Here is a 24,500-nt window from a genome sequence, read left to right on the forward strand (position 1 = left end):
TTTTTTTTAAATATTTACTTATTTATTATGTATACAATATTCTGTCTGTGTATATGCCTGCAGGCCAGAAGAGGGCACCAGACCTCATTACAGATGGTTGTGAGCCACCATGTTGTTGCTGGGAATTAGAAGAGCAGGCAATGCTCTTAACCGCTGAGCCATCTCTCCAGTCCACCATGCTCCAATTTTGCAGAGCAATTTTCAAAAAGGGGGTGGGGTGGGGCCATGAAGTAGCTCATCACGGAAAATCTCCTGCTTCAGCGCCTCATTACAGAGTTCAGTCCCCAGAACCCGGGGGAAGGAGCAATGGATCCCTGAGAGTGGTCCTCTGATGTCCCAGCCCATGCCATGACACAAAGGCACCCCACACAAATAAATAATACGTGGAAAAAATTGGTGATCACGAACAGTTTTAAAAACTAGGGCATTGGAGCCAGCAAGATAGCTCAACATGTGAACCAGCTTGTCACTCACGCCTGGTCATCTGGGCTTCACCCTTGAAGCCCACAATGGAAGGAGAGAAGTGACTGCCACAAGTCACACATACATGTGTGCACACACAGACAAATAATAAATTTTTAATTTAAATTAAAAAAGTAGCTGGATGGCGGTGGCACACGCCTTTAATCCCAGCACTCGGGAGGCAGAGATAGGTGGATCTCTGTGAGTTCGAGGCCAGCCTGGTCTACAGAATGAGTTCCAGGACAGACAGATTCCAAAGCTACAGAGACCCCCCCGCCCCCCCAAAAAAAGAAAATTAGAATATACAAGAATGAGAATCTGTGCTTCATGCCCCTTGCTGCAATCTTATTCCCAGCTCTTTGCAAGGGATGGGACAGCTAGGAAGCAGCAGAGCGGGGGCTGCGACTCAAGCCTGCAGCTAGACTTGGAGGGCTGTTGCTTGAGGTGGAGGAGGAGACAGATCTTACAAACCCAGAACTCTGGCTATTGGACAAGGGAAGGAATCACAGAAGTGGATCATTCTAGGAAGGTGGCTCTGCCTGTTGGTGAAGGACCATGGTAGGTGAAAACACCCGCAGTCACCTGCTACCCAGGGAGGCCAAGAGTGCCCCTGCCTGGGACAGCCTTGTGAACTCCTGAGTTCACTGTTTCAGTAGCAGAGTTCTTGCCTAGTATACTCAAGGACCTAGGTTCAGTCACCAGTATGGGTGGGGCGGAGGGCTGGAATACAGATCTTGGGCTAGGAAGATGGATGGTTCAATTGCTAGATCTCAGTGAGTTCGAGGCCAGCCTGGTTTGCCAAGCAGTTCCAGGATAGGCAGGACTATTACACAGAAAAACCCTGTCGCAAAAAGCCAAATAAATAAATAAATGGGAGGGGTGAAGAAGAAAGAACATAAGTTCAGTTCCCAGAACTAATGGCGTCACCTCTGTATCTTGTATCCATACAGGTGGCTCCTTGGATATCAATAGCCAGCCAGTCTAAACTACTGTGTAAGTTTCAAGCCAGTGAGAGACCAAGGTGGGGCAGGGCGATGGCTCAGTGGATAAAGGTTCCTGCGCCAAACCTGAGGACCCGAGTTTGATCCCTGAGACCCGTAAGGTGGAAGGGTAGAACAGATTCCCGTGGATTGTCCTCTGATCTCCACTTGGGGTCACGGCACGCAAGTCACAACCCCACAATTAATCAACCAATGTGAAACAAATTATTTTAACGGTGGACGGATCTTGAGGAATGATCTCGGAGGTTGACCTCTGGCCTCTACACGCACACATGTATGTGCAGCTGCACACCTACACATACACGAAAACACAACACAAAAACGCCCCCCCAGAACAACCCTATTTTCCAGACTTGATGTTCCCAAGCTTCTGGCTGCCCGGGTCTTCGCCACATTTTTCCTGGCCTGTTAAAAACTCTGCCTTGCCAACTAAGTTCCTCCCAGCGCGCATTCATTCATGGATTTGCAACTGCACTGTGCATCCCGTGCAGACTCGGGTGGCCGGGGCGATCCCGATCTGGTGGGCATACGCCTGCCTCCCTTTGGCACGTTCCCACAAATAGCATTTTCCGGAACACACACTCAGGTCTCTCGGCTAGAGTCAGCCCTTGCTTGGGGATCGCGCCCCACCAGAGATTCAGGTGGTGGAGGAGGAGGTGCTCCTCTCAGACCCCGCCCCTCCTCGCTCCAGGCGACCAACGAGGGACGCGGGCCTCAGAGGCCACGCCCATTGTGTGCAGACAGCCCGCTGATTGGTCCTTCCATGCAGTATCTTCCCGCCCTCGCACGAGGGACGGGGAGGGGTGAATGGAGTGCAGGCGATCCCTCCGCCCCAGGGCTCCCCTCCCTGTCCTGGCACCAGCCGCGCCACTCGCGCTGCCCCCGGGAGGGGACCCAGGCGTCCGGATCCCTCCCCGCCAGGCCTCCACGTCGCCGACCCGCGATGGCCAGGCGCAGCTCGTTGTCCATCCGAATCGTTGAAGGGAAAAATCTGCCTGCTAAGGACATGTGAGTAGCGGATAGGGGTGGCTACCCCAACTTTGCTGAAATCCCCTTTTATACACTTGACCTTTGCGGGGGTCCTTAGGGCCTCCCCACAAAGAGAGCAGCGGAGAAGGTGTGGCGTGTGCAGTCACGAAGGGGGATTGGCTAGGAAAATGGGGACAGTGAGATTAACTGTGGGTACCTTGACTGGGATGGAGGGGGAGGCAATAGCTGGAAGGCAGGAGGTAGGGGAGGGAGTTTCTCGATCTGGGAGAGGCAGTAAATTGGGGTTCAAAGGGGCAGGGGTTTTAAAGGACTGAGGCTGGCGCTGGGGTGGCCTCGCAGTGAGAACTGCCCAGGGTGTGGCTGGAAGGAGCGGAATGCCCCTTAACAATCAGTGTTCTTTCCCGGTACTTCCTGAGCCCATAATAACCCCGAGTTGTCCGCCAGACTTGCTTGCTGTTCATTTGGGCAGGGGGAAAGTGGGGAGTCAGTCAGGGGGCCAGGAGTGATGCAAAGAGGGAGGATTTAGTCTCCCTGAACTTTGCGAGAGCCCTCCCTTTAATCGCTCCCTGCAAGGCATTTCTCTTCGGTCCATTTTACAGAATAGAAAAGCGAGGCCCACAGACATGCAATGCTAGCTGAAGGTGTCAAAACAAAGTCTTGAATCTAAGGCTCCTAACCTGCATTGCTATATTTAATAAAGCTTCTTCTAATCCCTGGCCAGATTTGGGAAGCTTGCAGGCACCCCTTTATCACACTGTTTCCCGTAGGCTCCCGAGATCAACCGCGGGACTCCTCGAATGTGCTTCGTAGCTTTTTTATGTGCTGCCTTAGACCGTTCCTTTTTTGCAAAGCCTCGGTTTCCTTTTCTGTTAGCCGAGTGTCTGAAATCCTAGTGTCGGGGAGAAGTGGAAATCGTAAAACTAAAGAAAGAGGTGGGGCAGAGACCTAGGGTTCAAAGTCTGCTCCGGGTCCCCGGTGGGTTCCTGGCTGCAGAGAACGGAGAAGCCAGAAGCAGCGGAGGCGGGAGGGCATCTCTCTCCGGCGGGCGGCCCTCCCCTCCCGGCACTCTCAGCGCCAGGAGCAGTTTCCAGTTCAAGGCCCCCTGGGCCTGAAGAGTCCAGCTCAGCAGTTGCCATGGCAATGAGGAGGGAGGAGGGCGGGCCTTCTCAAGGTGGGTTTCCGTGCGTGGAGAGAGGAGGGGCGCCAGTGGGAATTAGGTTTCTAGGGTGGGGCTGGATGAGCTTCGACGAAGGGTTCCATCCCCCACAGCTCCCCAGGCCCTCCCAGTCCCCCCCCCACTCCCTGACCCCCTCCCTTTCTTGGGCACTGGTAAACCAGGTCATCTTGGCTTCCTCTGGCTGGTGGTGGCTGGGAGGAGCAGCCCCTTCCGTCTGTCACCTCCTCCCCTTCTCGGCTCTGCCAGCTGCTTGCTCTGCTGTCTGACTCCAGAAGCTCTTGGGCTGTGCCTACCTGGGCCCCACCGCTCTGGGACTCTGGAACTAGGTCTCCACCCCCAGGAGAGGGGCCACCCAGTCCTGGTCTGGAATCTCTTTCCAGGCCCTGCTTCCCAGACTGCTTCTCCAGACACCCCTGATCACCGTTCCTCTCCTTGCACCTGGTGGCTGGCTGCGTGCTCAGCCCTGACCTGGAAACTGCCTCTTGAGCCAGTTCATAAATGCCAGCCCCCACATCTGGACCTTTCTCTTGATCAGTTCTGCTTTTAAATATTGGAGACCCTCTGACATTCTGTTTTAGAACCCCCCCCCCGAAAACTCCTATTCATCCTACAACACCTTTCTCAAACTTTCTCCAGGCTTTCCCTAGAGCCTTTGGGAAGGGTTCTTGGATCCAGTTGTTGCTCTTAGACATTCTGGTCACCGAGTAGAAGCCTCCAGAGGTTGCCAGTCCCTGACAAGTGTGAGGGCAGAGGCCGTGACTCATGTGGCTGAGCTCCTGTACCATAGGGATATATTCCTCACCCTGTGTCTCCGGCTGTCTCAAGCTCACCATCCTCCCTCTGTCTCCCAGGGTATATGACATTATATGAGGGTGTCCCCACACCTGCCATTCCTTTATATTTCTTCTTCTTCAGCTGCCATTGTGCGACGTGTTCTGCTTCTGCCTCTCCACCCTCTCCCTACTATCTTCCATCCCTGGGTACCTGGGTAGGCTGGGCAAAAAGCTGTGCCCCACTGGCTCCTACACCCTGTGGCCCTGGGGACAAGCCTACGGCTATTTCGGGGTTTGCCCTCTCCTTCCTCTTCCACAGTCTAGAAACTGCCAAGGCCCTAAATATAGAGGCCCACAAGTCGCCAGACTGGGCCAGTGGCCACTAGCTTGAGGAAGGAATGGTGTGGAAGAAGACAGAGCCCACTTCCACAGGTCTCGCTAGGGTGGGGAGCATTGTTAGGGCACAGGTGCCAGGAGCTCTCCGGTGACTGCTGTTGGGCACCGCTCTTTACCGTGGATATCCGTCTGCTCTTGACACTGCCTCCTCCCACCCCTCTGGTGCATTCTCCCACCTGGTCATGCTCCTGCCTCCGCGCTTTTGCCTGCCATTGGTCCCGCCTATAAACGCCGTCATTCATTCCGGGACTCACTCATCCATTCTGCAAGGCCGCACTGGGTCTGTAGCACAAGCTAAGGAAGGGTCTCGCTCCAAGGAACCCGTGAGCTAGGAAGCGCTAGCAGGGCAGAGGGGACCCTCTGCTGGGCCACAGCCCAGAAAGAAGCTGGGTCCTGTGGCACATGCCTGTTACCCGAGTGCTCCGGAGGCTGAGGCAGGAGGATCAAAAGCCCGAGCTTAGGCTGGGTTACAGAGTGAGAAGCAGTCTCAAAAAAAAGCAGAAAGACAGCCCAGAGGCTCGAAACGGCTCCTTGGTTTAGAATACTTACTGCTTTTGCAAAGGACCCACGTTCAGTACCCCGCACCTTTGTGGGGTGTGTAACTCCAGCTCCAGGGGCCCAGCATCCTCTTCTGAATTCCTTTGGCACTTGTACTCACATGTGCACATGCCCAAACAGACACGTGTGTGCGCACACACACAACTTAAAAAAAAAATCTTTTTAGCTGGGCAATGGTGGCTCATGCCTTTAATCCCAGCACTCGGGAGGCAGAGGCAGGCGGATCTCTGTGAGTTCGAGGCCAGCCTGGTCTACAAGAGCTAGTTCCAGGACAGCTAGGGCACTGATCATTGAGTGATCATTGAGGCTCTGTTCCTGGAGTACACTTAGGGCCCGATTGTCTGAGGCCTGGAATTTTTTTTTTTTTTTTTTTTTGAGACAGGGTTTCTCTGAGTAGCCTTGGCTGTCCTGGAACTCACTTTGTAGACCAGGCTGTTCTCAAACTCAGAGATCCGCCTGCCTCTGTTGGGATTAGAGGCATGTGTCACCACCTGGCGAGACCTCACAGCTTTGAGCTGGTGCGATGCAAATTAGGATGCTGGAGGGCAGACTCACTGGAGGAGAGAGGACTTGTGTAGTCACAGGGACCACCACTGAAGCTCCACGACATCTGTGACCTTGTACTCACCAGCCTTGCTGTCTCAGAGAAGCCGGGGAAGCAACCCCGTGAGCTGATGTTACACTTCCCGCTTTCCAGAAACCAAACAGCCTGGGCAGATGTTTCCTGTTTTGTTTTGTTGTTGTTTTTTTTTTTTGGGGGGGGGTGTCCTTTGGGCCTCAGTGGTATTCCCTGCCTCAAGGGCCCCTGTAGACAGTTGGGACTAAGGGGTTGGGAATGTAGATTAGAATCCCCCAGTGAGGGGCTGAGGGCGTGGCTAAGCATCACCAGTACTTGATGAGACTCTTCCACTGACAGTCGAGAAAATGTGGCTGGGCCTTAGGACTCTTGCCTAACATTCAGGGGGGCCTGAGTCCATCCCCAGTGTCTAAAAATAAATAAATAAAATAAAGAATTGGGAAGTAGAAAATGGGATTCCCCTAGCTTGTATCACATAAATCCACTTCCTTTTTATGAAGGACAAACAGGCACTGTCTGTTTACCTGCTACCCTCACAACCTCATGAGCTCCACAGTATAAATATATGGAAAATCCTGGACTTGCCTTCTCCAGCCCTCCTTTCTCGGGATCATTCATTTACTCATTCACTCAGCAAACACTTGGCCCCTGTCTTGGGCCAAGTCCTGTGATGAGCAACAAAAGATTCTCGCCCACACTAGCTTCTAAAGGGAGGCAGGTACTACTGGGGAGGTGCGCTCCTGCCCGGCCTGGGGTGCAGAAAATCGAAGAGTAGCAAGAGCTGGAGCCTGCAGGATCCCAAAGGGCCTCTGTCTCCGAGGCAGGAGAGGGTTTTTACAGGAGCAGGCTGTCAACAGGGGAAAGACTCAAAGGGAAACATGCAGGGACAGCCTTCGGTGTGGAGGCTAGAGGTGCTGGGAGATGCCTGGCCTTTGTTGCTACGACTGTTTTGGCACCAAGCCGAGGGGTGGGGAAGGAGCAGTGAGTGGTGCCCCCCCCCACACACACACACCGTGGACTCGGAAGCCCTCTTCATCCCCCTCCCAGGGGCTCGTGTTCTGAAAGCCTCTGGGCTGCAGCCTGGAGACGGTGCCCAAGTCTCCACTGTCTTCTCGGGATGCCTTCTCAGGCAGATGGACGGCACTGCCTGTCTTCTTCCCCCTCCCGTCCCCCTTCCCCGAAATTTCCAGAGCTAAAGCTGCCTAAGCCCCGCCCCTAGAAAGTTTCCTACAAGTCCCGCCCCAGCAGGCCTCCCACCAGCCCCACCCGCGGAAAGCTTCCCTCCTTGGCCCGGGTTTAGATGGTTTCCCCAGCCCCTTCGCTTACTTCCCCACAAGCCCCGCCCAGGTCCTGGATTTTCGCAAAAGCCCCGCCCACAGCACCACCTCCGTAGTAGTTCCTCATTCATCAGGCTTGTCCCCTCGGCCTCTCCTCCAGACCTCTCGGCCGCCGTTCCCCCAAGCCCTCCGGCAAGGATCCATCCCAGTGCTCCGTCCCCAGCACCTTGCCTTTTCGCCCCCGCCGGGCTCCTCTAGAACTTGTTTCAGCCCCGCTCCTAAGTCCCGCCTCCAGCAAATTTTCCGCCCTAGGCCCCACCCCGTCAGTGTCCCTAGCCCCGCCCCCAGGCAACGTTCCCGCCTTAGTCCCCCTCCCCTCCTCTCGGATCTCACCCAGCCTGGTGTCATCTGGCTGCCAGCCAACCCCGTCCCTTGCCCTTCTGTCTTGCAGCACGGGCAGCAGCGACCCCTACTGCATCGTGAAGGTGGACAATGAACCCATCATCAGGTACCTGTTGCTCCCTTCCTGAATCCAGGGCTGACTGACCATCATCCAGCCACCTGCTCCTCCTGGAGGATATGGATGAAGGCTAGGAGTCCCTCATCTCTCTGGGGCTCCGGTACTGTCTCTGCTCCAAGCTGAGAAAGACCCGACCTGTAACTTTGGAGTTACAGCAAACTCAGCCAGAAGCTATCCTTATCTCCTGCCCTGCGGGCAAGCAATTGTCACCTGCCTGGTTCCATCTTCACCAGAGAGACCGGTGATGAGCAGTTAGAACACTGTCTCCACCAGTCTCCCGGCTAACCCTTTATCAGCCCTTGGAATTCATTACAATGGGCAGGTGGCGAAAGTAAGGCTCAGACCAGGTAACGTGCCCAGGGCCTCACACCGAAGGAACTGACAAACCCAGACTGGAAGTCAAGTCTGGCTTACCCCAGAACTTTGTTCTGCTCAGTCTTGGTGCCGCTCTCCCTCTGAGAGATTCTCTCACAGAGATCATTCCCAATAAATCCGTTCTTCAACCCGGAAGGGCCGCTTCCTCTGGGTGTGCCCTCTCCACCAGTCCCTGATGTGTTTTTAAAATGTATTGTCATTCATTTTATTATTTATTTATTTTATTGTTTATTTATTTAGGGATGGGGGAAGTGCACCCCAGTTTGTAGGCGAAGGTCAGAGAGCAATTTGCAGGATTCTGTTCTCTCTTTCCACCATGTGGGTCCCAGGCTCTCAGGCTGGGCAGCAAGCTCTTTCAACCCAATGCGCTATCTGGCCAACTCCAACTCCATGGAGTTTGCTGTTCTAGCCCATCCACCACCTGGACCCCATCCTCTAAAGTTCATGCCCAGAGCTACTGGGTTGCCATGCACACCTGAACCGGTGCAGCCATTACTGACACCTCGTACCAATTGCAAGCTAAGCCTAAATTCAGGCCTTCTTTAAACCATGGGCAGTACACAGGGAGAGGGCTATGGTGGTTCTGCCCCACACAGACAGAGAAGCAGACTGTACGGCATCCTCATGACCTTCCTGAGAAGTAGTTGGGGCGGAGCAGCCTCCTGAGCTTCCATCTGGTCCTCTGGTGACTTCAGCTCCCATGAAACCATGTGTTCTGTTGAATCCCATGAGTTGATTGACAGCCCTGTTCTGGTGGGGGGCGCTGCTCTGCCTCTGCCCTACTACTCGAGACTGGCTACCGTCAACTGTGAGATCCATGTCCCCGAATTACAGTAATAGCTCATCCCCTATCCAGGGTGGACAGGAAGCCAGCAGCAAAGACTGAAAGATGGGAAGGAAACATGTGCTCAACCAATGTGATTACCGGGTACCAGATACAAAGGAGGTAGGGGTGGCATGGCCAGATGTTGAGGGGCGTTCTCCTGTAGGACAGCCACTGTGTGGAAGACCCTGTGCCCCTTCTGGGGTGAGGAGTATCAAGTTCATTTGCCTCCCACGTTCCACGCGGTGGCCTTCTATGTCATGGATGAGGATGCTCTCAGGTAAGTTTGCCCTGCTCTGCAGCTGGACCAGGATGTGACCATTGCTGACTGCTGGCCTCTTTGCATCCTATTGTGCGCTGCACTGGTGAGGGTGTCCAGAGGGCCTGGGAGGAGGAGGGGCTGAGCTTGCGTATGAACTAGCTGCACACACGTGTGCATGCGCATTGTGACGTGAGCTATGAAGTGGGTACCCAGGGGGCACGAGTTTGGTGTGTTTTAGATCACCGTGAGAGTGTCCACAGCCTGCACAAGCGTCCTGCGATCTGCCCTATTGTGCTGTCCTGCAGTTGATGGCTTCCTGGAGGGTGGGGGCTGGGCTTGGAGGGCTGAGTTTGCTGGGCTCCAGGGAAATTCGTTCCATAGTTCAGCTCTGACTCTCTCTTTCCACCCCCAGCCGGGACGATGTTATTGGGAAGGTCTGCCTCACGAGGGATATGCTAGCCTCTCACCCAAAGGGTAAGATGTCCCATCTCCCCAGAGGTCTATTTAGTACCTGACGCCCACCACTCAACGTAGCTCCTCTTTTCCATCCATTCCCCACACCTGAGTCCCAGACCCAAGGGGACTGGCCTGATGCCGGTCCAGATTCAGGGCCGCTTGGCTTACTTCCAGAATACACACTGTTTTTTGAAGTCTCAGCCCTGCCCAGGTCTCACTGTGGAACCTCAGACAGGTCTTGGCCTCTCTGGGCTTTTCAGGTGGTTGAGCCCAAGAGCTCGTGGGTCCTCTGGGCTCTGCCAGCCGAGCCTCTGACTGTCTCATGGCTTCCCAGGGCACGCACCTGTTCCTGTCTGTGAGGCTGGGGGTGGGGATGAGGGGGTGGCAGGCTCTGCTGACTCATGGAGCCTCCTGGCCTGGCCAGGCTGGTGGCCTCTCCTGCTGCAGCCCCAGCTGACCAGGTGTTCCTGGTGCATTTCCTTGCTGGTGGCTCCCTTAGCACCCACATCTGGCCTGTGGATCATCACTACAGGATGGAGGGAGCCACTGTTCTCGTGTTTTAAGGAGGGAAAGCTGAGGATAGAGTCAGTAGTTCCACAACCAGTCAGAGTCAGGCGCATGCAATCAAAGCACAGAACGATAATGAAGGTCTAGAACCCGGACCTAGAACCCCGACCTCTGACTTAAATTCCAACCTCAATATTACAGGGTACGTGCCTGTAATCCTGGCGTTGGGGAGGTGGAGGCAGGAGGATTGGGAGCGTGAGGTCATCCTCAGATACATAGTGGCAGTGAGGCCAACCTGGGCTACATGAGAGCCTTCTTTATAAGGAGAGAGCAGGGAATGAGGAGTTAACTTCATGATGGAGAGCTCTTGTTGTCCCAGGACGCAAGGAAAAACCAGGCATGGCTGCTTGTGCCTGTAACTCCAGTGTTGTCAGGGATAGGTGGACCCTAGAGTTCACTGACCAACCAGCCTAGCTGAAATGGGGGTGGGGAGCTTCAGGTTGACTCGGTCTCACAATATAAGATAGCAAGAGATACCCAACATCCAGCTCTGGCCCCTGCATGCTCAGAAAAGCACAGCCCCACACAATACATGCAACTAAATATCTCCGCACTTCCAACTCCTGCCATGTGCCTGGGCCTCAGTTTCCCCATCTGTCACTGGGAATATCTAGAGAACTTCAAGGTGTAATAGAGGAGCTCTGGGTAGCAGGTGGGCTGAAGGGAGTGGGGGGTGGGCCCCATCCTTGGCTGATGTGAAGCCCCGCAGGATTCAGTGGCTGGACCCACCTGATGGAGGTGGACCGGAATGAGGAGGTGCAGGGCGAGATCCACCTGCGCCTGGAGGTGGTGCCGGGGACCCATGCCAGCCGGTTGCGCTGCTCAGTGCTTGAGGCCAGGTGAGATGGACTGAGGGAGGGGATGTGGGGATTGGCCTGCAGGGGTAGTGTGCACCCTTGTGTGCTCAGACACCAGTGTCCCAGTGCTAGGTCTGGGCTTCCTTATCCAGTGCCAGTATATACTTACCCTGTGTGTGTGTTCACATGTGTGCATGTGAGTGTGTGTTCACATGTGTGAGTGTGTGTGTGTGTGTTTATGGTCTCTCACATGGGTAAAAGGGAAAAATTGTTAATATGTCCAGACAGGGTGTGGGGGTGGGACAATGGCTTGAATGACTCTGTGGGCCTGAGTCACCTATGACAGGTTTAACCCCCAGCCCTAGGGTATTTTTAACCTCTGTCCCCACTCCTGTCTGGGCCTGGCTGTGACTCACAGACACTCCAGGAGAGGCGCCTTCCCTTCTGGCTCCAGTTTCCTCCTCCCTGTCCAGTCGTCCCTGGCCCCGCCTCTGTGTATGAGTGCCTGTGTGTGTGTGTGTGTGTGTGTGTGTGTGTGTGTGTGTGTGTGTTCACATTCTCTTATAGGAGCAAAGGGAATGACATGTCCAGGCTGAGTGTGTGGGTGGACAGCACAGCCCCTCCAGTTTACCCCTGGGGTCAGTGAGCAGCGTCTGGCCGGTCAGTTCCACAAAAACAAAACAAAATAAACAAAAAATTAAATATGCCCCTTACCCTGAGGCTGTTAGCCCATGGGGAGGAAGTGGTCTCCTTGGTACCTGGAGGGACATGCATTTCATGGTTGACACTTTGGATATCTGGTGGCTGCCCCCAGCTCTATTTTCTGCCCTGAGGCTGGAGCCATGAGGAATGGGTCCATGTTCTTCCCACTCCATCCCGGCTCCCACCTGCCTCCATCCTCAGCCCTTGTGGCACAAAGCTGCCTAGGGCAATGTGTTCTAAACATCCAACCTCAGGACCTTGGGACCATCACTTAAGCATGCATCTCTACTCGTCAGGATGGGTAACATATGTGGGGTGGTGGTGGCCTTTAATCCCAACACCTGGGAGGCAGAGGCAGGTGGATCTCTGTGAGTTAGAGGCCAGCCTGGTCTACAGAGCTAGATCAAGGACAGCCAGGGCTACACAGAGAAACCCTGTCTCAAAAAGACCCCCCCCCAAATAAAAAGGATGGTTAACACAGAAACGTGTTCCTCCCTCCGTGAGTCACCTCTCTGTCCTCTGCTCCAGGGACTGCAGCCACAATAGCCTCCTCTCAGAGTCAGGTAGGGAGGACACTATTGCCCCCACCACCACCACCACACACACTTTTTGAGAGAGTGTCTTCCTATGTATCTCAGACTGAGTGTGTCGTTCAGGCTAGCCTCAAACTCGAGATCCTCTGCCTTAGCTTCCTGCGTGCTGAGACAGAAGCATTATGTCTGACAGTTCCCAGGTGTTCTTGACCCCTCATCTGCTGCCCACAGTCAGGCACAGTGGCATCTTTGCAGTTATTCAGTCAGGAGGGCAAAGGGGGCGATGCGTGACTGGTGGGGGAGGGGCGAGTTGCCATCCAGTCAGCATGCAGGCCTGGATGGGCCAAGCCTTCCCAGCCTGCTGTGTTCACCTGCAGACAAACCCCAGGAGCAGTAATCCCCGTCCCATCTCACCCCCAGGGATCTAGCCCCCAAAGACAGGAATGGCGCCTCTGACCCTTTCGTCCGAGTGCACTACAATGGCCAGACCCAGGAGACCTCGGTGAGGAAGCTGGGGGACCGACTGGGGTGGAGTGGGGAACATGGAAACTCTGGAACGGTTTCCCAGTCTAGATTTTCTTAGCTCTGTGAACATCATCATGAAGGTGGCAGCCCGGGGAAGCCTATCCAGAGCTGGGCTCCGTGCAGTCTGCTTTATTGTGTGGCCTTGGACAAGTCCCATGTCCACTCTGGACCTCAGTTTCCCCCATGGTGGAGTGTGTGATGTCTTATGAAGTAGTTCTTCGGTATAGGGGATTGAATCCTAGACTCACATGCTAAGCAAGGGCTCTACCACTGAGCCACACCCCAGCCCCTCACTGGGGATTCTAGGCAGAGGCTCTACCACTGAGCCACACCCCAGCCCTTTTTCTTATATTTAGTGATTTGTAGGTGGATTGCCTTAGCGGCAGACTTTACCCGCTCAACAGTTCATCTCACATTAGCAGTGAGGACTAGAGCGCACCTAGAATTGCTGTTTTCTTTACTCATAGGTTTAAGGCATTTGTTTTTATTTTTGGAGGAAGAGTCTCACTAAGTTGCTCAGGCTGGCCTTGAACTCCCTTTGTAGCCCAGGCTGGCCTTGACCTTTCAGTCTTCTTGCCTCCTAAGTAGCTGAGGGACGGGCTTTCTCCACCCCTCCTGGTTGGGTCTGGAAGCGCTAAGAGCCAGGGGAGCTGTGTGGGGTAGGGCTACCGTGCTCTGGCCCTGGGTAGCCCTGCGAACTGAACCACTGTACTATTCCTTTCGGAGCAGGTGGTGAAGAAATCCTGCTACCCACGCTGGAACGAGACATTTGAATTTGAGCTGGAGGAGGAAACCGCAGAAGCACTGTCCGTGGAGGCCTGGGACTGGGACCTTGTTAGCCGGAATGACTTTCTAGGCAAAGTAAGCACCAGCCCCGCCCCCACCTGCCCAGGGTACAGCCCCCACCTGCCCAGGTCACACCCCCCACCTGCCCAGGTCACACCCCCCACCTGCCCAGGTCACACCCCCCACCTGCAGCATCTGGTATCCCTTCAGGCCATGCCACCGGCTTTCTCAGGTAGTAAGCTTGGGATTCCTCCCATCTGGCAGCTCTGGTATTCTGGACCCTTTCAAGGCACCCCTCCGTGCTAGGAGAACAATACTGGAAGCCAGGTCCCAATAATGCAAGCCTGCTGTCCCAGATATTTTGGGGGGGGGGGCTGAGGCAAGATCTTCATTTCAAGGTCCACCTGGGCCACAGAGTGAATTCAAAGCCAGCCTGGACAACTCATCCAGACCCTGTCTCAAAACAAAAAGTAATCCAGGCATGGTAGTGTTCCTAGCACTTGGGATTCTGACGCAGGAGGATTGTTGTAAATTTGAAGCCAAGCCACCCAGCCGGGCGGTGGTGGCACACGCCTTTAATCCCAGCACTCGGGAGGCAGAGGCAGGCGGATCTCTGTGAGTTCGAGACCAGCCTGGTCTACAAGAGCTAGTTCCAGGACAGGCTCTAAAACCACAGAAAAACCCTGTCTCGAAAAACCAAAAAAAAAAAAAATTGAAGCCACCCTGGGCACATAGTGGGATGCTAACTCAGAACATGAAACAACAAGCCAGGCTTGGTGGCTCATATCTGCAATTCCAGCACTGGGGAGGAAGAGGCAGGAAGATCTCTGAGTTCAAGACCAGCCTGGTCCGCAAAGTTCTAGGACAGCCAGGGCTACACAGAGAAACCTTGTCTTGAAAAATAAAAGTAGATCTTCCTACTTCAACGGAAGCAGAAATCCTTCACAGATGTACCCTCTTCTTTCAGGGTCTTTGTTAATTCCAGATGTAGTCAAGTTGACAACCAAGAATAGTTACCACAATAGTTATTGTTAGCTGATGGTGTGGTTCAGTGGTAGATCTCCTGCCTAGAATCCCCCAGTGAGGGGCTGGGGTGTGGCTCAGTAGTAGAGCATCTGCCTAACATCTGTGAGGCCCTGGGTTCTATCCCCAGCTTCAGAAAAAGAAAAGATAAAAGATCAGCACTTGGCTAGGAGGTGACCTAAGTGTCCCAGCCCTGATCTACCCATTTCCCAGGTGGTTGTCAATGTCCAGAGACTGCATTCAGCCCGGCAGGAAGAGGGCTGGTTCCGGCTTCAACCTGATCAGTCCAAAAGCCAACGAGGCGGGTAAGTGCCACCCTGGGCCTTGGGGTGTGTGCTGATACAGAGTTCCTACCGGTGGTTGATTGGTCGGGGGCCAAGAGTACAGAGGTCACGTGTTCTTCAGCCTTTGCCCACTGCGCCAGCCCCTCTCTCATACTGGTGGGACCTTCCTGCTGTTTTTATATTCCTTTGTCTTCTGAGCTAAAATTTATGCATGGATCTCCTGTTTTGTGAGTCCTGGCACTTTCTAGAATAAGTCCTCAGACTCCTTCCTTTAAAGGGCTTTCTTGCAGCTGTCTGGTCCCTAGAGAGAGTGTCTCAGAGCCATACTTCAAACCCTCATTCCCCAAGAGTCTCCAGAAATAGACTTGCCGTATGAAAGGCAAGGCAAAGTTGGGGATATACCCGTTGTAGAGTGCCTGCCCTGTAGGCACGCGCCATAGGTCTGGTTTCCAGTACCAGAAAGATAAAAATTAAATAAACACCAGAGCACCCTGTGCTGTCAGGATGGCTCAGCAGCCGGCAACCCCGACTCTCTCGAGCGATCCTCTGACCTCACACACGCACAGTGGCATGTGCAAGTGTGCACAGATGGGACACCTGGAGTGAAGCAGAATGACACACCCGTGTAACCCCAGTTTAATGTAAGAATGCAAGCCATTGTCAGGTGTGGTGACACACGCGTTTAATCCCAGCACTCGGGAGGCAGAAGCGGGCGGATTTCTGTGAGTTTGAGTCCAGCCTGGTCTATAGAGTGAGTTCCAGGTCAGTCAGAGCTGTTACACAGAGAAACCCTGTCTTGAAAAAAAAAATACTAAGAAAACAAAACAAACAGACAAAAAAGCAAGGAAGGAAGGAAGGAGAGAAGGAAGGAAGGAGAACGAAAAAGAAAAAAGAATGCAAACCAGGTGCAGTGGTTCACATCTGTAATCGAAGCTCTTAGGAAACTGAGGCAGGAGGATCTAGAGTTCCAGGCTAGCCTGAATCTACAAGGTGTGATCTTGTCTCAAGAAAGACGATCAGGCATTATTCAAGCCATATTGATACTAAAACTTCACTAATTTAGCTTGGTGTCTTGTGGGTTTATTTTTAAGATTGATTGATTGATTTAATTATTATGTATCAGTGTCTGCAGGATGGAAGAGGGAACCAGATCTCATTACAGATGGTTTTGTGAGCCACCATGTGGTTGCTGGGAATTGAACTCAGGACTTCTGGAAGAACAATCAGTGCTCTTAACCTCTGAGCTATCTCTCCAGCCCTGTCTTGTGTTTTTATTCTGCTCAGTCTGGCGGCCCCATCTAGAAGAATCTTTGGCTTGTTTCTGTCCCTGTTACATTTCTCGACTGACTCAGCTTTGGTTCCCTGAAGGAGGGCCCACATCCCTCATCCGTACCCGTCTCAGGGCGTGGGCAGATGGCCAGGGGTGTGTCCAGCCCAAGGCTTTGCCTAGAAGCAGTCTAGGACAACCTTGATGGCGTCAGCTCACGGGGTGTGTGCTGGGCAGTGTGGCTGCCTCAGTGTGCCCCGTGGGGAGGGTAGTGGTAGCCATAAGGAACATTGATAGCCTTAGTCGGTGCCCTCTCCAGAAGAGCCATGGAATCTTGGTGGTTAGATTTACTATGGCGTGCTGCCTGACTTGCCTGAGTTGGAATTTCTCTGGTAGGTTAACCACTTGCTTCCTGGGTAAAGCGTACAGGTGACGTGGTGGTGTTCAGGAGTTGATAGATTTGGAATATGAAACCTTGGTATACTCGGGTGGATTCCCGTGGTCCACTGGAGTCAGGAGGCATGAAAGAACTAGAATTTGGGGCTGGAGAGATGGCTCAGTGGTTAAGAGCACTGGCTGCTCTTCCTGAGGTCCTGAATTCAATTCCCAGCAACCACATGGTGGCTCACAGCCGTCTGTAATGGGGTCTGGTGCCCTCTTCTGGCATGTGGGCATACATGGAGGCAGAATGTTGTATACATAATAAATAAATAAGTCTTTAAAAAAAAAGAACTAGGCTTTGAAGATGGGTGGGAGCTCTTTGGGTAATTGGGCAAGAAGGGTCTTCCAGACAGGGACATAGAAAGGCACAGCTGGGGGAGGGACTTGCAAGGCAGCTGATGGACGTAAGCAAAGGGAATGTGTGGCTGATCTCAAAGGAACAGAGCTTGAGCCTTTGTGAGTGGGTGTGGCTCAGGGAAACTAGGTCCTGGTGGAGAGATCACAGACTGCCCGTTCCAGGGGCAACCTGGGCTCCTTACAGTTGGAGGTGCGGCTGCGGGATGAGACAGTGTTGCCATCCACCTGCTATCAGCCTCTTGTGCAGCTCCTGTGCCAGGAGGTGAAGCTGGGCACCCAGGTGAGGAGGCCCTGAGGGAAACTGGCAGCGTCCATGCTTAGTTGAGCAGTTCGCTTGTCCAGCTGACTCCTGGGGCTGGGAATGCACTCACCAATGTCCAGAGACCCCGGCCCTGTCCCTACAACCTCCCCTTGATGCTCTGAGGTCTTAACCCCGGGGAGGGTCATGTTCCTTGGTGGGTTGGAGCCCCACGGTTCTGCTGCTTTCTGCAGGGCCCAGGGCAGCTGATTCCCGTCATCGAGGAGACGACAAGAGCCGAGTGTCGCCAGGAAGTGGCCACCACCCTGCTCAAGCTTTTCCTGGGGCAGGGACTGGCCAAGGACTTTCTGGACCTGCTCTTTCAGCTGGAGCTGGGCCGAACCAGTGAGGCCTGAGAGGAGTTGCCCCAGGCGGGGTGGAGAAAGCCCTCATTAGCGCATTGATAGGCCCCTCTAATATGGAAGCAGGGTCATCCCCTCCCTAATAAAGAACAAATAATCCGGATGGGGCAGGTGGGAAATGTTCAGAAGAGCATCTACTGAGGGGCCACTGAGAGACTCCATCCCTTTGTCCTCCGGCCTCCGAGGCCTTGTTCCAGCTCCCTGCCCACTAGAATTTGTGCTTGCAGGTGAGGCCAACACCCTCTTCCGGAGCAATTCTCTGGCCTCGAAATCCATGGAGTGTTTTCTGAAGGTGAGGTTGCATGGTGATCTTAGAGAATAAAGACCCTCAGATACGCAGAAGGTAGTTCTGTCTGTCTACGGCCCTTGAAGGCCAACATTTCCATCATCCATTTATTAATTCATCTATACATGCATTTATTCATGCATGCATGCATGTAGACACATTCACTGAAGTACGCTGAGTCTAACTGTGCATCTGGCCCAAAGCTGAGTCAATACTCCAGTCAGATGGTACACAGGATGGTTAACTAGTGTGGTTTCTGGTGGCCCCCAGGTGGCAGGAATGCGCTATCTGCATGGCATCCTGGGCCCCATTATTGACAGAGTGTTCGAGGAGAAGAAATATGTGGAGCTGGACCCCAGCAAAGTGGAAGTTAAGGATGTAGGGTGAGGCCGGGGTGATCGCTGGGTGCATAACTGTGCGGAATCAGGCCCCGTATCCAAGTGTTTATGGTTCCTTCGGCCTGGGTTCACTTGTCCTTTCTCTCTGTGTCCGATGTCCAAGGGGAGCCCCTGCCACCACGTTCTCACCCTCCGTTGGTTAATTCCTGCCGGTACAGGTGCTCTGGGCTGCACCGCCCACAGACGGAGGCCGAGGTGTTGGAGCAGAGCGCACAGACGCTGCGTACCCACTTGGTGGCGCTGCTGAGCGCACTATGCCGCTCGGTTCGCGCATGCCCAGCTGTGGTCCGCGCCACTTTCCGGCAATTGTTCCGGCGCGTGCGGGAGCGCTTTCCTAGTGCCCAGCATCAGGTGCGACCCCTGTCGGCAGAGTCGAAGGCAGAGAGGAAAGGGAATCCGGCGGGGTGTAGGCCCTGGAAGACAGACAGGCTTCTAGACCAGTCTCTACTCTCTGCACCCTTCCAGAATGTACCATTCATCGCTGTCACTAGCTTCCTGTGCCTACGCTTCTTCTCTCCTGCCATCATGTCGCCCAAGCTCTTCCATCTGCGAGAGCGGCATGCAGATGCTCGGACCAGCCGCACGCTACTCCTGCTGGCCAAGGTGTGGACTTGCAGACTGGGATGGGAAGGCCAGTTAGGTTGCAAAGGGAGCCTGGCCTGATCCTTGTGTTGCACCGTTAGCACTAGGAAGGCCTTGCATCCAGGCTACTGGTACTCTATGGCATTGCACTTCACAGTTTACAAAGCATTCCTGTGACCACCTCTTGAGAGCCCCATACATAAATACATACATAAGGAGACAAATCCCAGAGCCCGTAGAGTAAACTGGGATCTTCGAACCCAGGTTTTATCCCCAGGTCTGCATGTATCTGCAGTCTGATATTAGGATGAAACTTGCGGGGCCAGCAAGACGACTCAGTAGGTAGTATGTTTGCTGCCAAGCCCGATGACCCAAGTTCCATCCTTGGAGCCCGCATGGTGGAAGGGGAGAACCAACTCACACAGTCATCAGCGGACTTCACACGTGCCCACGATGATAAGATTAGGCAGACTTGCAGACGAAAGCAGTAAGCTTGGTTCCAAGTTACCAGGTGTCCAAAGTTTCAAACTGCCGTGATCCATGAATCCCCGAGTCCCACCTAGGACCACAGTCAGGCCTCTGCCTCCTCGGCCTCCGTCTCTGTTGCTAGGCTGAGGTAGGTAGCCATGGAAGAACTGTTGTCTCCCCCAAAGCTCTGTCATTCTTGCTGTCACCCCTAGGTTGTGCAGAATGTGGGCAATCTGGACACACCGGTCTCCAGGGCCAAGGAGGCGTGGATGGAACCGCTACAGCCCACTGTGCGCCAGGGTGTGGCGCAGCTGAAGGACTTCATCTCCAAGCTCGTGGACATAGAAGAGAAGGAAGGCAAGGACTTCCCCACAGTACTGCGCCCAAGGCGTTCGTGCAAGTCTATTACTTAACCCCGCCTACCGCCCTGCCCACCGAAACGAAGCCAGTACTCTCTGCCCGCTCCAATTTTTGTTAGTTTGTTATAGACCAGGTCCCATGTAACCCAAGGCTGGCCGCAAGCCACTGCCAAGAATAACCTTAAACCTTATGATCCTCTTGCCTCTGCCTCCAAAGGGATGCGATTACAGGCATGTGCCACCAAGCCCGGTTTTATGTGGTGCTGGGGATATGCCAACACTTCCTGGCCAGACCGTCATCCCTGGCCCTTTTTACCCACGGCCCCGCCCACCACTAATCACAGTTCGATTTGCCTTTGCTCCGCCCCCAGCTTGACTCAACTCTAGTCGTTCTTAGCTCCTCCCCTAATCTTCCCAATCAGTTTCCTCGAGAGGCTCTCCCTCCATCGTTTTCTTGCCTGCTTTCCAGAGCTGGACCTGCAGCGGGCATTGAACTCGCAGGCACCGCCAGTGAAGGAGGGTCCGCTGTTCATCCACAGGACCAAAGGCAAAGGCCCTCTTGCGTCCTCCTCGTTCAAGAAACTGTACTTCTCTCTCACTACCGAAGCCCTCAGCTTCGCCAAGACATCCAGCTCCAAGGTGAGCGAGAAGGGAAGCTGTCTAGGATGGTGATGCTTATAATCCCAGCAACTGGGAGGTGGAAGCAGGGGGATCAGGAGTTCAAGATCAGCCTCAACTGATCAAAGTTCAAAGCTAATCTGGGCTACTACATGAGACCGACCCTGTCTCAAAACAAAAGGGCAAATAGGATATAGCCTAGTGGGCAGAGTGCTTACGGGTATGGTATTTTAGCTTACCACATACTCCGCATGCAGACCTTCATGACGCAAACCCTAAAAGCAGGTTTAGCCTCAATACCTGGGCGTTTGTCACCCAGAGAAGGGGTGTCTGGATATAAGCCTATGCTTAGCTCCCCTCCCATTCCCGGGTATCATTTGCAGGGTCTTGGGGTTTGGTCACACTCCAACCTGTGCTTGATTGTAGCTGAGATCCCTTCCCAGAGCAGGCCCCTGGGAACAAGAGCCATGAGTAAGCCCTAATTCCTCCTGCTGAAGGGGATGTGGAGGCCAGAGAAGAAAGTAGAACAGCCCTGCTTTGCCTGGCCCCCTCAGCCTCCTTTTTCTGGCTGCCCCAGAAAAGCGCCTTCATCAAGCTCGCCAGTATCCGGGCTGCGGAGAAGGTGGAGGAAAAGAGCTTTGGCAGCTCCCACGTCATGCAGATCATCTATGCAGACGATGTTGGCCGGTCCCAGACTGTCTACCTGCAGTGCAAGGTGCGACCTGTGGAAGGCGCTGTGGGGAGGGGATTCAGGAGTCCCCCTCGCCCCCTGTCGGCCACGTTAGGTACTTCAGGCTGTGTGTGTCTAGTGTTCTCGGGTCTCATGCCCAGATGCGTGGTCCATGCATGCTATGGGCCTCCATATGTAGGTATGTGTATGGCTAGATAGATATCTAAAGTTCCTGTGACTCAAAGCTTGCTTGCCTTTTTCTTTTCTGTTCTGGATTTTTTTTTAACACTCACTGTAGGTCAGGCAAGCCTGGGACTCAATGCCTTAGTTCCCAAGAGTAAATATTAAAAGTGTCAAGTGAAGGCTGGGTGGTGGTGGCATACGCCTTTAATCCCAGCACTTGGGAGGCAGAGGCAGGCGGATCTCTGTGAGTTCAAGAGCTAGTTCCAGGACAGGAACCAAAAAAGCTACGGAGAAACCCTGTCTCGAAAAAAATCAAAAAAAAAAAAAAAAGTCAAGTGATATTCTGGAGGGAGTGTGTGGCATGATTCAAACTATAGAGCCCCTGCCTAGAATCCCCCAGTGAGGGGCTGAAGGTTGGTGTCTTAATTAGGTTTCTGTTGCTGTGATGAAGGCTGTGACCAAAAGCAACTTGGGGAGGAACGGGTTTACTTGGCTTCCAGGTTATAGTCCATCATCAGGGAAAGCCAGGCAGAATCCCCAGACAGGAGCCTGGAGGCAGGAACTGAACCCATGGAGAATGCAGCTTCCTGACTTGCTTCTCATGTCTTGCTCAGTCTGCTTTCTTGTACCCCCTAGGACCAGCTGCACGCTGCTGGTGCCACCCACAGTGGGGGGTGGGGGCTCCCACAGCAGTCATCAAAATCGAATGCCCCACTGGCTTCCGCAGGTTAATCTGATGGCGGCAGCTCCTCTTTTGACTTCCCTCTTCCCGGGTTGCTCTAGTTTGATCTGTATCAAGTAGAGTGCCTGAGAGGGCTGGGGAGGTGGCTCAGGGAGGAAGAAGGTTGACCACGGAGACGCTGTTCCCACAGTGTGTGAATGAGCTGAACCAGTGGCTGTCCGCACTGCGGAAGGTGAGCATCAACAACACGGGACTCCTGGGATTGTACCACCCTGGCGTCTTCCGCGGGGACAAGTGGAGCTGCTGTCACCAGAAGGACAGGACAGGTGGGGTGCTGGGTCCCTCCACCTCCGTCCCAAGCAGGTCGTAGGTTGGGAGAAGGCTTCTTGAGATACGCTGGGACAGCCTGGCTGGAAAGCCACATGCTGACTTGCGGCAAAGCTGCCCAAGGAAAGCCAGCCCTGCAGGTGCTCTGGGCACAGAAAGAGCTGTGTGACTGGGTGGTTTGGTAAATGCTGGGCAAAGGGTATGCTATGTACGTGTTCTGGATATTCTGACAAAGCCGAAAATTCATTAGTATCTCTCTCTTTTTAAAGATTTATGTTTTGGTTTTTTTTTTTTTTTTTTTTGGTTTTTCGAGACAGGGTTTCTCTGTGATTTTGGAGCCTGTCCTGGAACTAGCTCTTGTAGACCAGGCTGGTCTCGAACTCACAGAGATACACCTGCCTCTGCCTCCCAAGTGCTGGGATTAAAGGCGTGCGCCACCACCGCCCGCCTTTTTTTTTTGTATGTTTATTTTTAATAAACATTTGTTTTATTTATGTATATACATGTGCATCTGTGTGTCACGTGTCTGTGAGGAGGTGCCTTTAGAGGTCGGAAGAGTTTGTTGGGTCCCCCGCCTGGGTGACCACGTGAGTTTTGGGGATCAAACCCTGATTCTCTGCAACGGTAGCCAGTGCTCTTACCTGCAGAGTCGTTATCTCTCCAGCCCTCCTCAGTTCTGGCATCATAGTCATGTGACACAGTGTCCATCAATTCTGGAAATTTCACGACCTTCCCCACTCAGAGTTGAAGACTTGGACCCCCTGCCCTCTGAGCCTCAGCCCCCAGAGCCTGGCATAGGAAAAGCCCTGTATCCCAATGCACTGACTGCACCCTCTCTGCCCTGGCTTTGAATTGATGGCTCCTTGTGGCCCTCAGAGCAGTTCCCTCATTAAAGCCGTTGTGGGCCTCACTGTGGCCCAGGACACAACCGGAGATTTCATTTTACTGGGAAGAGCCTAAGACTTTGTGTGTGTGTGGTGTGTGTGTTGCTACGTATGGAACTCAGACCCACAGACGTGTTAGGTAACCAACTCTGCCACCACACAGCCACTCCCCAGCCCCTCACTCAGGGGGTCTAGGCAACAGCTCTATTGCTAAGGCATGTCCACAGTCTACAACAGAGGCTTCCAGTGGGCAGGAGAGTGGGCAAACGTGGCAGAGCTGGTGAGTAACAGGACCAGTCCATTCCAATACAAGAAGCTCGGGCCCACCCGACCATGTTCTTGTAGTTCAGGGAAACCTCCAGACAAACCCTCCAGAAAACTACCAGCTCCCCTGATCTGACTGCCACAGGACACCCACAGTCCCCAGTATAGACTGTGTGGTCTAGCAGCTGAAGCCAAGATGATCTACCGCAGCCAAAGTGTAGATAGTGACAGACAGAGCCAAGGCCACCTTACCACCCCTGGGGCCCCTTCATCAACCCTGCCGTCACTCCCAGCCTCAGTTTCCCCTTTCTGTACTTCCGGGAAGGTGGAAATGGTGTCTCCGTTGTAACTCTGCCCTGTCTCTGCCTCCAGACCAGGGCTGTGACAGGACCCACTCTCGGGTGACCCTGCAGGAATGGAATGACCCCCTGGACCATGACCTTGAGGCTCAGCTCCTCTACAAGCACCTGCTAGGCGTGGAGGCTGCACTTCGGTGAGGAGGCTCATGGAGGGGCAGCTGGAGGGCTGCGGCCTGAACTGGACCTGAGGGTTGCTAAGTAATGGCTGCCCGTCTTTTGTTTCTGTATTTCTTTGTTTGCCTTTGATTCCGTGTTCGTTTTTCCGCATGGTGGGTGTATGCATGTGTGTGTAGAGGCCACACGACAACCTTGTATGTCACTCCTCGAGTGCTGCCTGCTTTCTTACCTTGTGCTTTTTTAAAAGATGTATCCAGGTATGGTGTGCATGTCTTTAATCCCAGCACTTGGGAGGCAGAGGCAGGAGGATTTCAGTCAGTTGGAGGCCAACACTGTCTACATAGCAAATTCTAGGCCAGCCAAGTCTGCACAGTGAGACCTTATCTCAAACAAAAAAATATTTCTTTTTATTTTCATGTGTGTATGTCTCTGTATGCCACATGAGTACAGGTGCCTATGGAGGCCAGAAGAGGGCACCAGATCCCCTAGAGCTGGAGTCTTAGGTGTTTGTCCTGGAACTAGCTCTTGTAGACCAGGCTGGCCTCAAACTCACAGAGATCCACCTGCCTCTGCATCCCGAGTGCTGGGATTAAAGATGTGCACCACCACTGTCCAGCGAGAAGTACATGCTCTTAACCACTGAGACATCTCTCCAGCCTCCTGTTGTGTTTGTATTTTTTTTTTTTTGACAAGACCTGTGATTAGTCTTGATCT

At 53.6% G+C, this 24,500-nt stretch overlaps 1 protein-coding gene across 16 annotated transcripts in view; it reads left to right on the forward strand.

Moving 5' to 3' along the window:
• The first annotated feature begins 2,277 nt into the window (after window positions 1–2,277).
• The window catches only part of Rasa4b (RAS p21 protein activator 4B), a 38,037-nt gene continuing 15,814 nt past the window's right edge, over window positions 2,278–24,500 (forward strand). For 5 of the 16 annotated variants that reach the window (XR_007589487.1, XR_007589486.1, XM_050127848.1 and 2 more), the window contains exons 1-19: window positions 2,278–2,471; window positions 7,663–7,719; window positions 9,096–9,209; window positions 9,604–9,665; window positions 10,924–11,053; window positions 12,667–12,748; window positions 13,501–13,632; window positions 14,794–14,885; window positions 17,092–17,209; window positions 17,422–17,572; window positions 17,817–17,881; window positions 18,146–18,258; window positions 18,432–18,624; window positions 18,739–18,876; window positions 19,536–19,680; window positions 20,152–20,321; window positions 20,878–21,015; window positions 22,026–22,161; window positions 23,683–23,803. Coding sequence is in view for 9 of the 16 variants with exons in the window: in XM_050127848.1 (XP_049983805.1) it covers window positions 2,407–2,471; window positions 7,663–7,719; window positions 9,096–9,209; window positions 9,604–9,665; window positions 10,924–11,053; window positions 12,667–12,748; window positions 13,501–13,632; window positions 14,794–14,885; window positions 17,092–17,209; window positions 17,422–17,572; window positions 17,817–17,881; window positions 18,146–18,258; window positions 18,432–18,624; window positions 18,739–18,876; window positions 19,536–19,680; window positions 20,152–20,321; window positions 20,878–21,015; window positions 22,026–22,161; window positions 23,683–23,803 (2,222 nt within the window). In the remaining 7 variants the exon portion in view is untranslated. The other 11 variants (XR_007589489.1, XR_007589488.1, XR_007589491.1 and 8 more) reach the window with 10 other exon arrangements.

Source organism: Alexandromys fortis, unplaced genomic scaffold (genome assembly GCF_014885135.2).
Source record: "Alexandromys fortis isolate MF-2015 unplaced genomic scaffold, M_Fortis_MF-2015_v1.1 scaffold_291, whole genome shotgun sequence".
Classification (NCBI taxonomy): domain Eukaryota; kingdom Metazoa; phylum Chordata; class Mammalia; order Rodentia; family Cricetidae; genus Alexandromys; species Alexandromys fortis.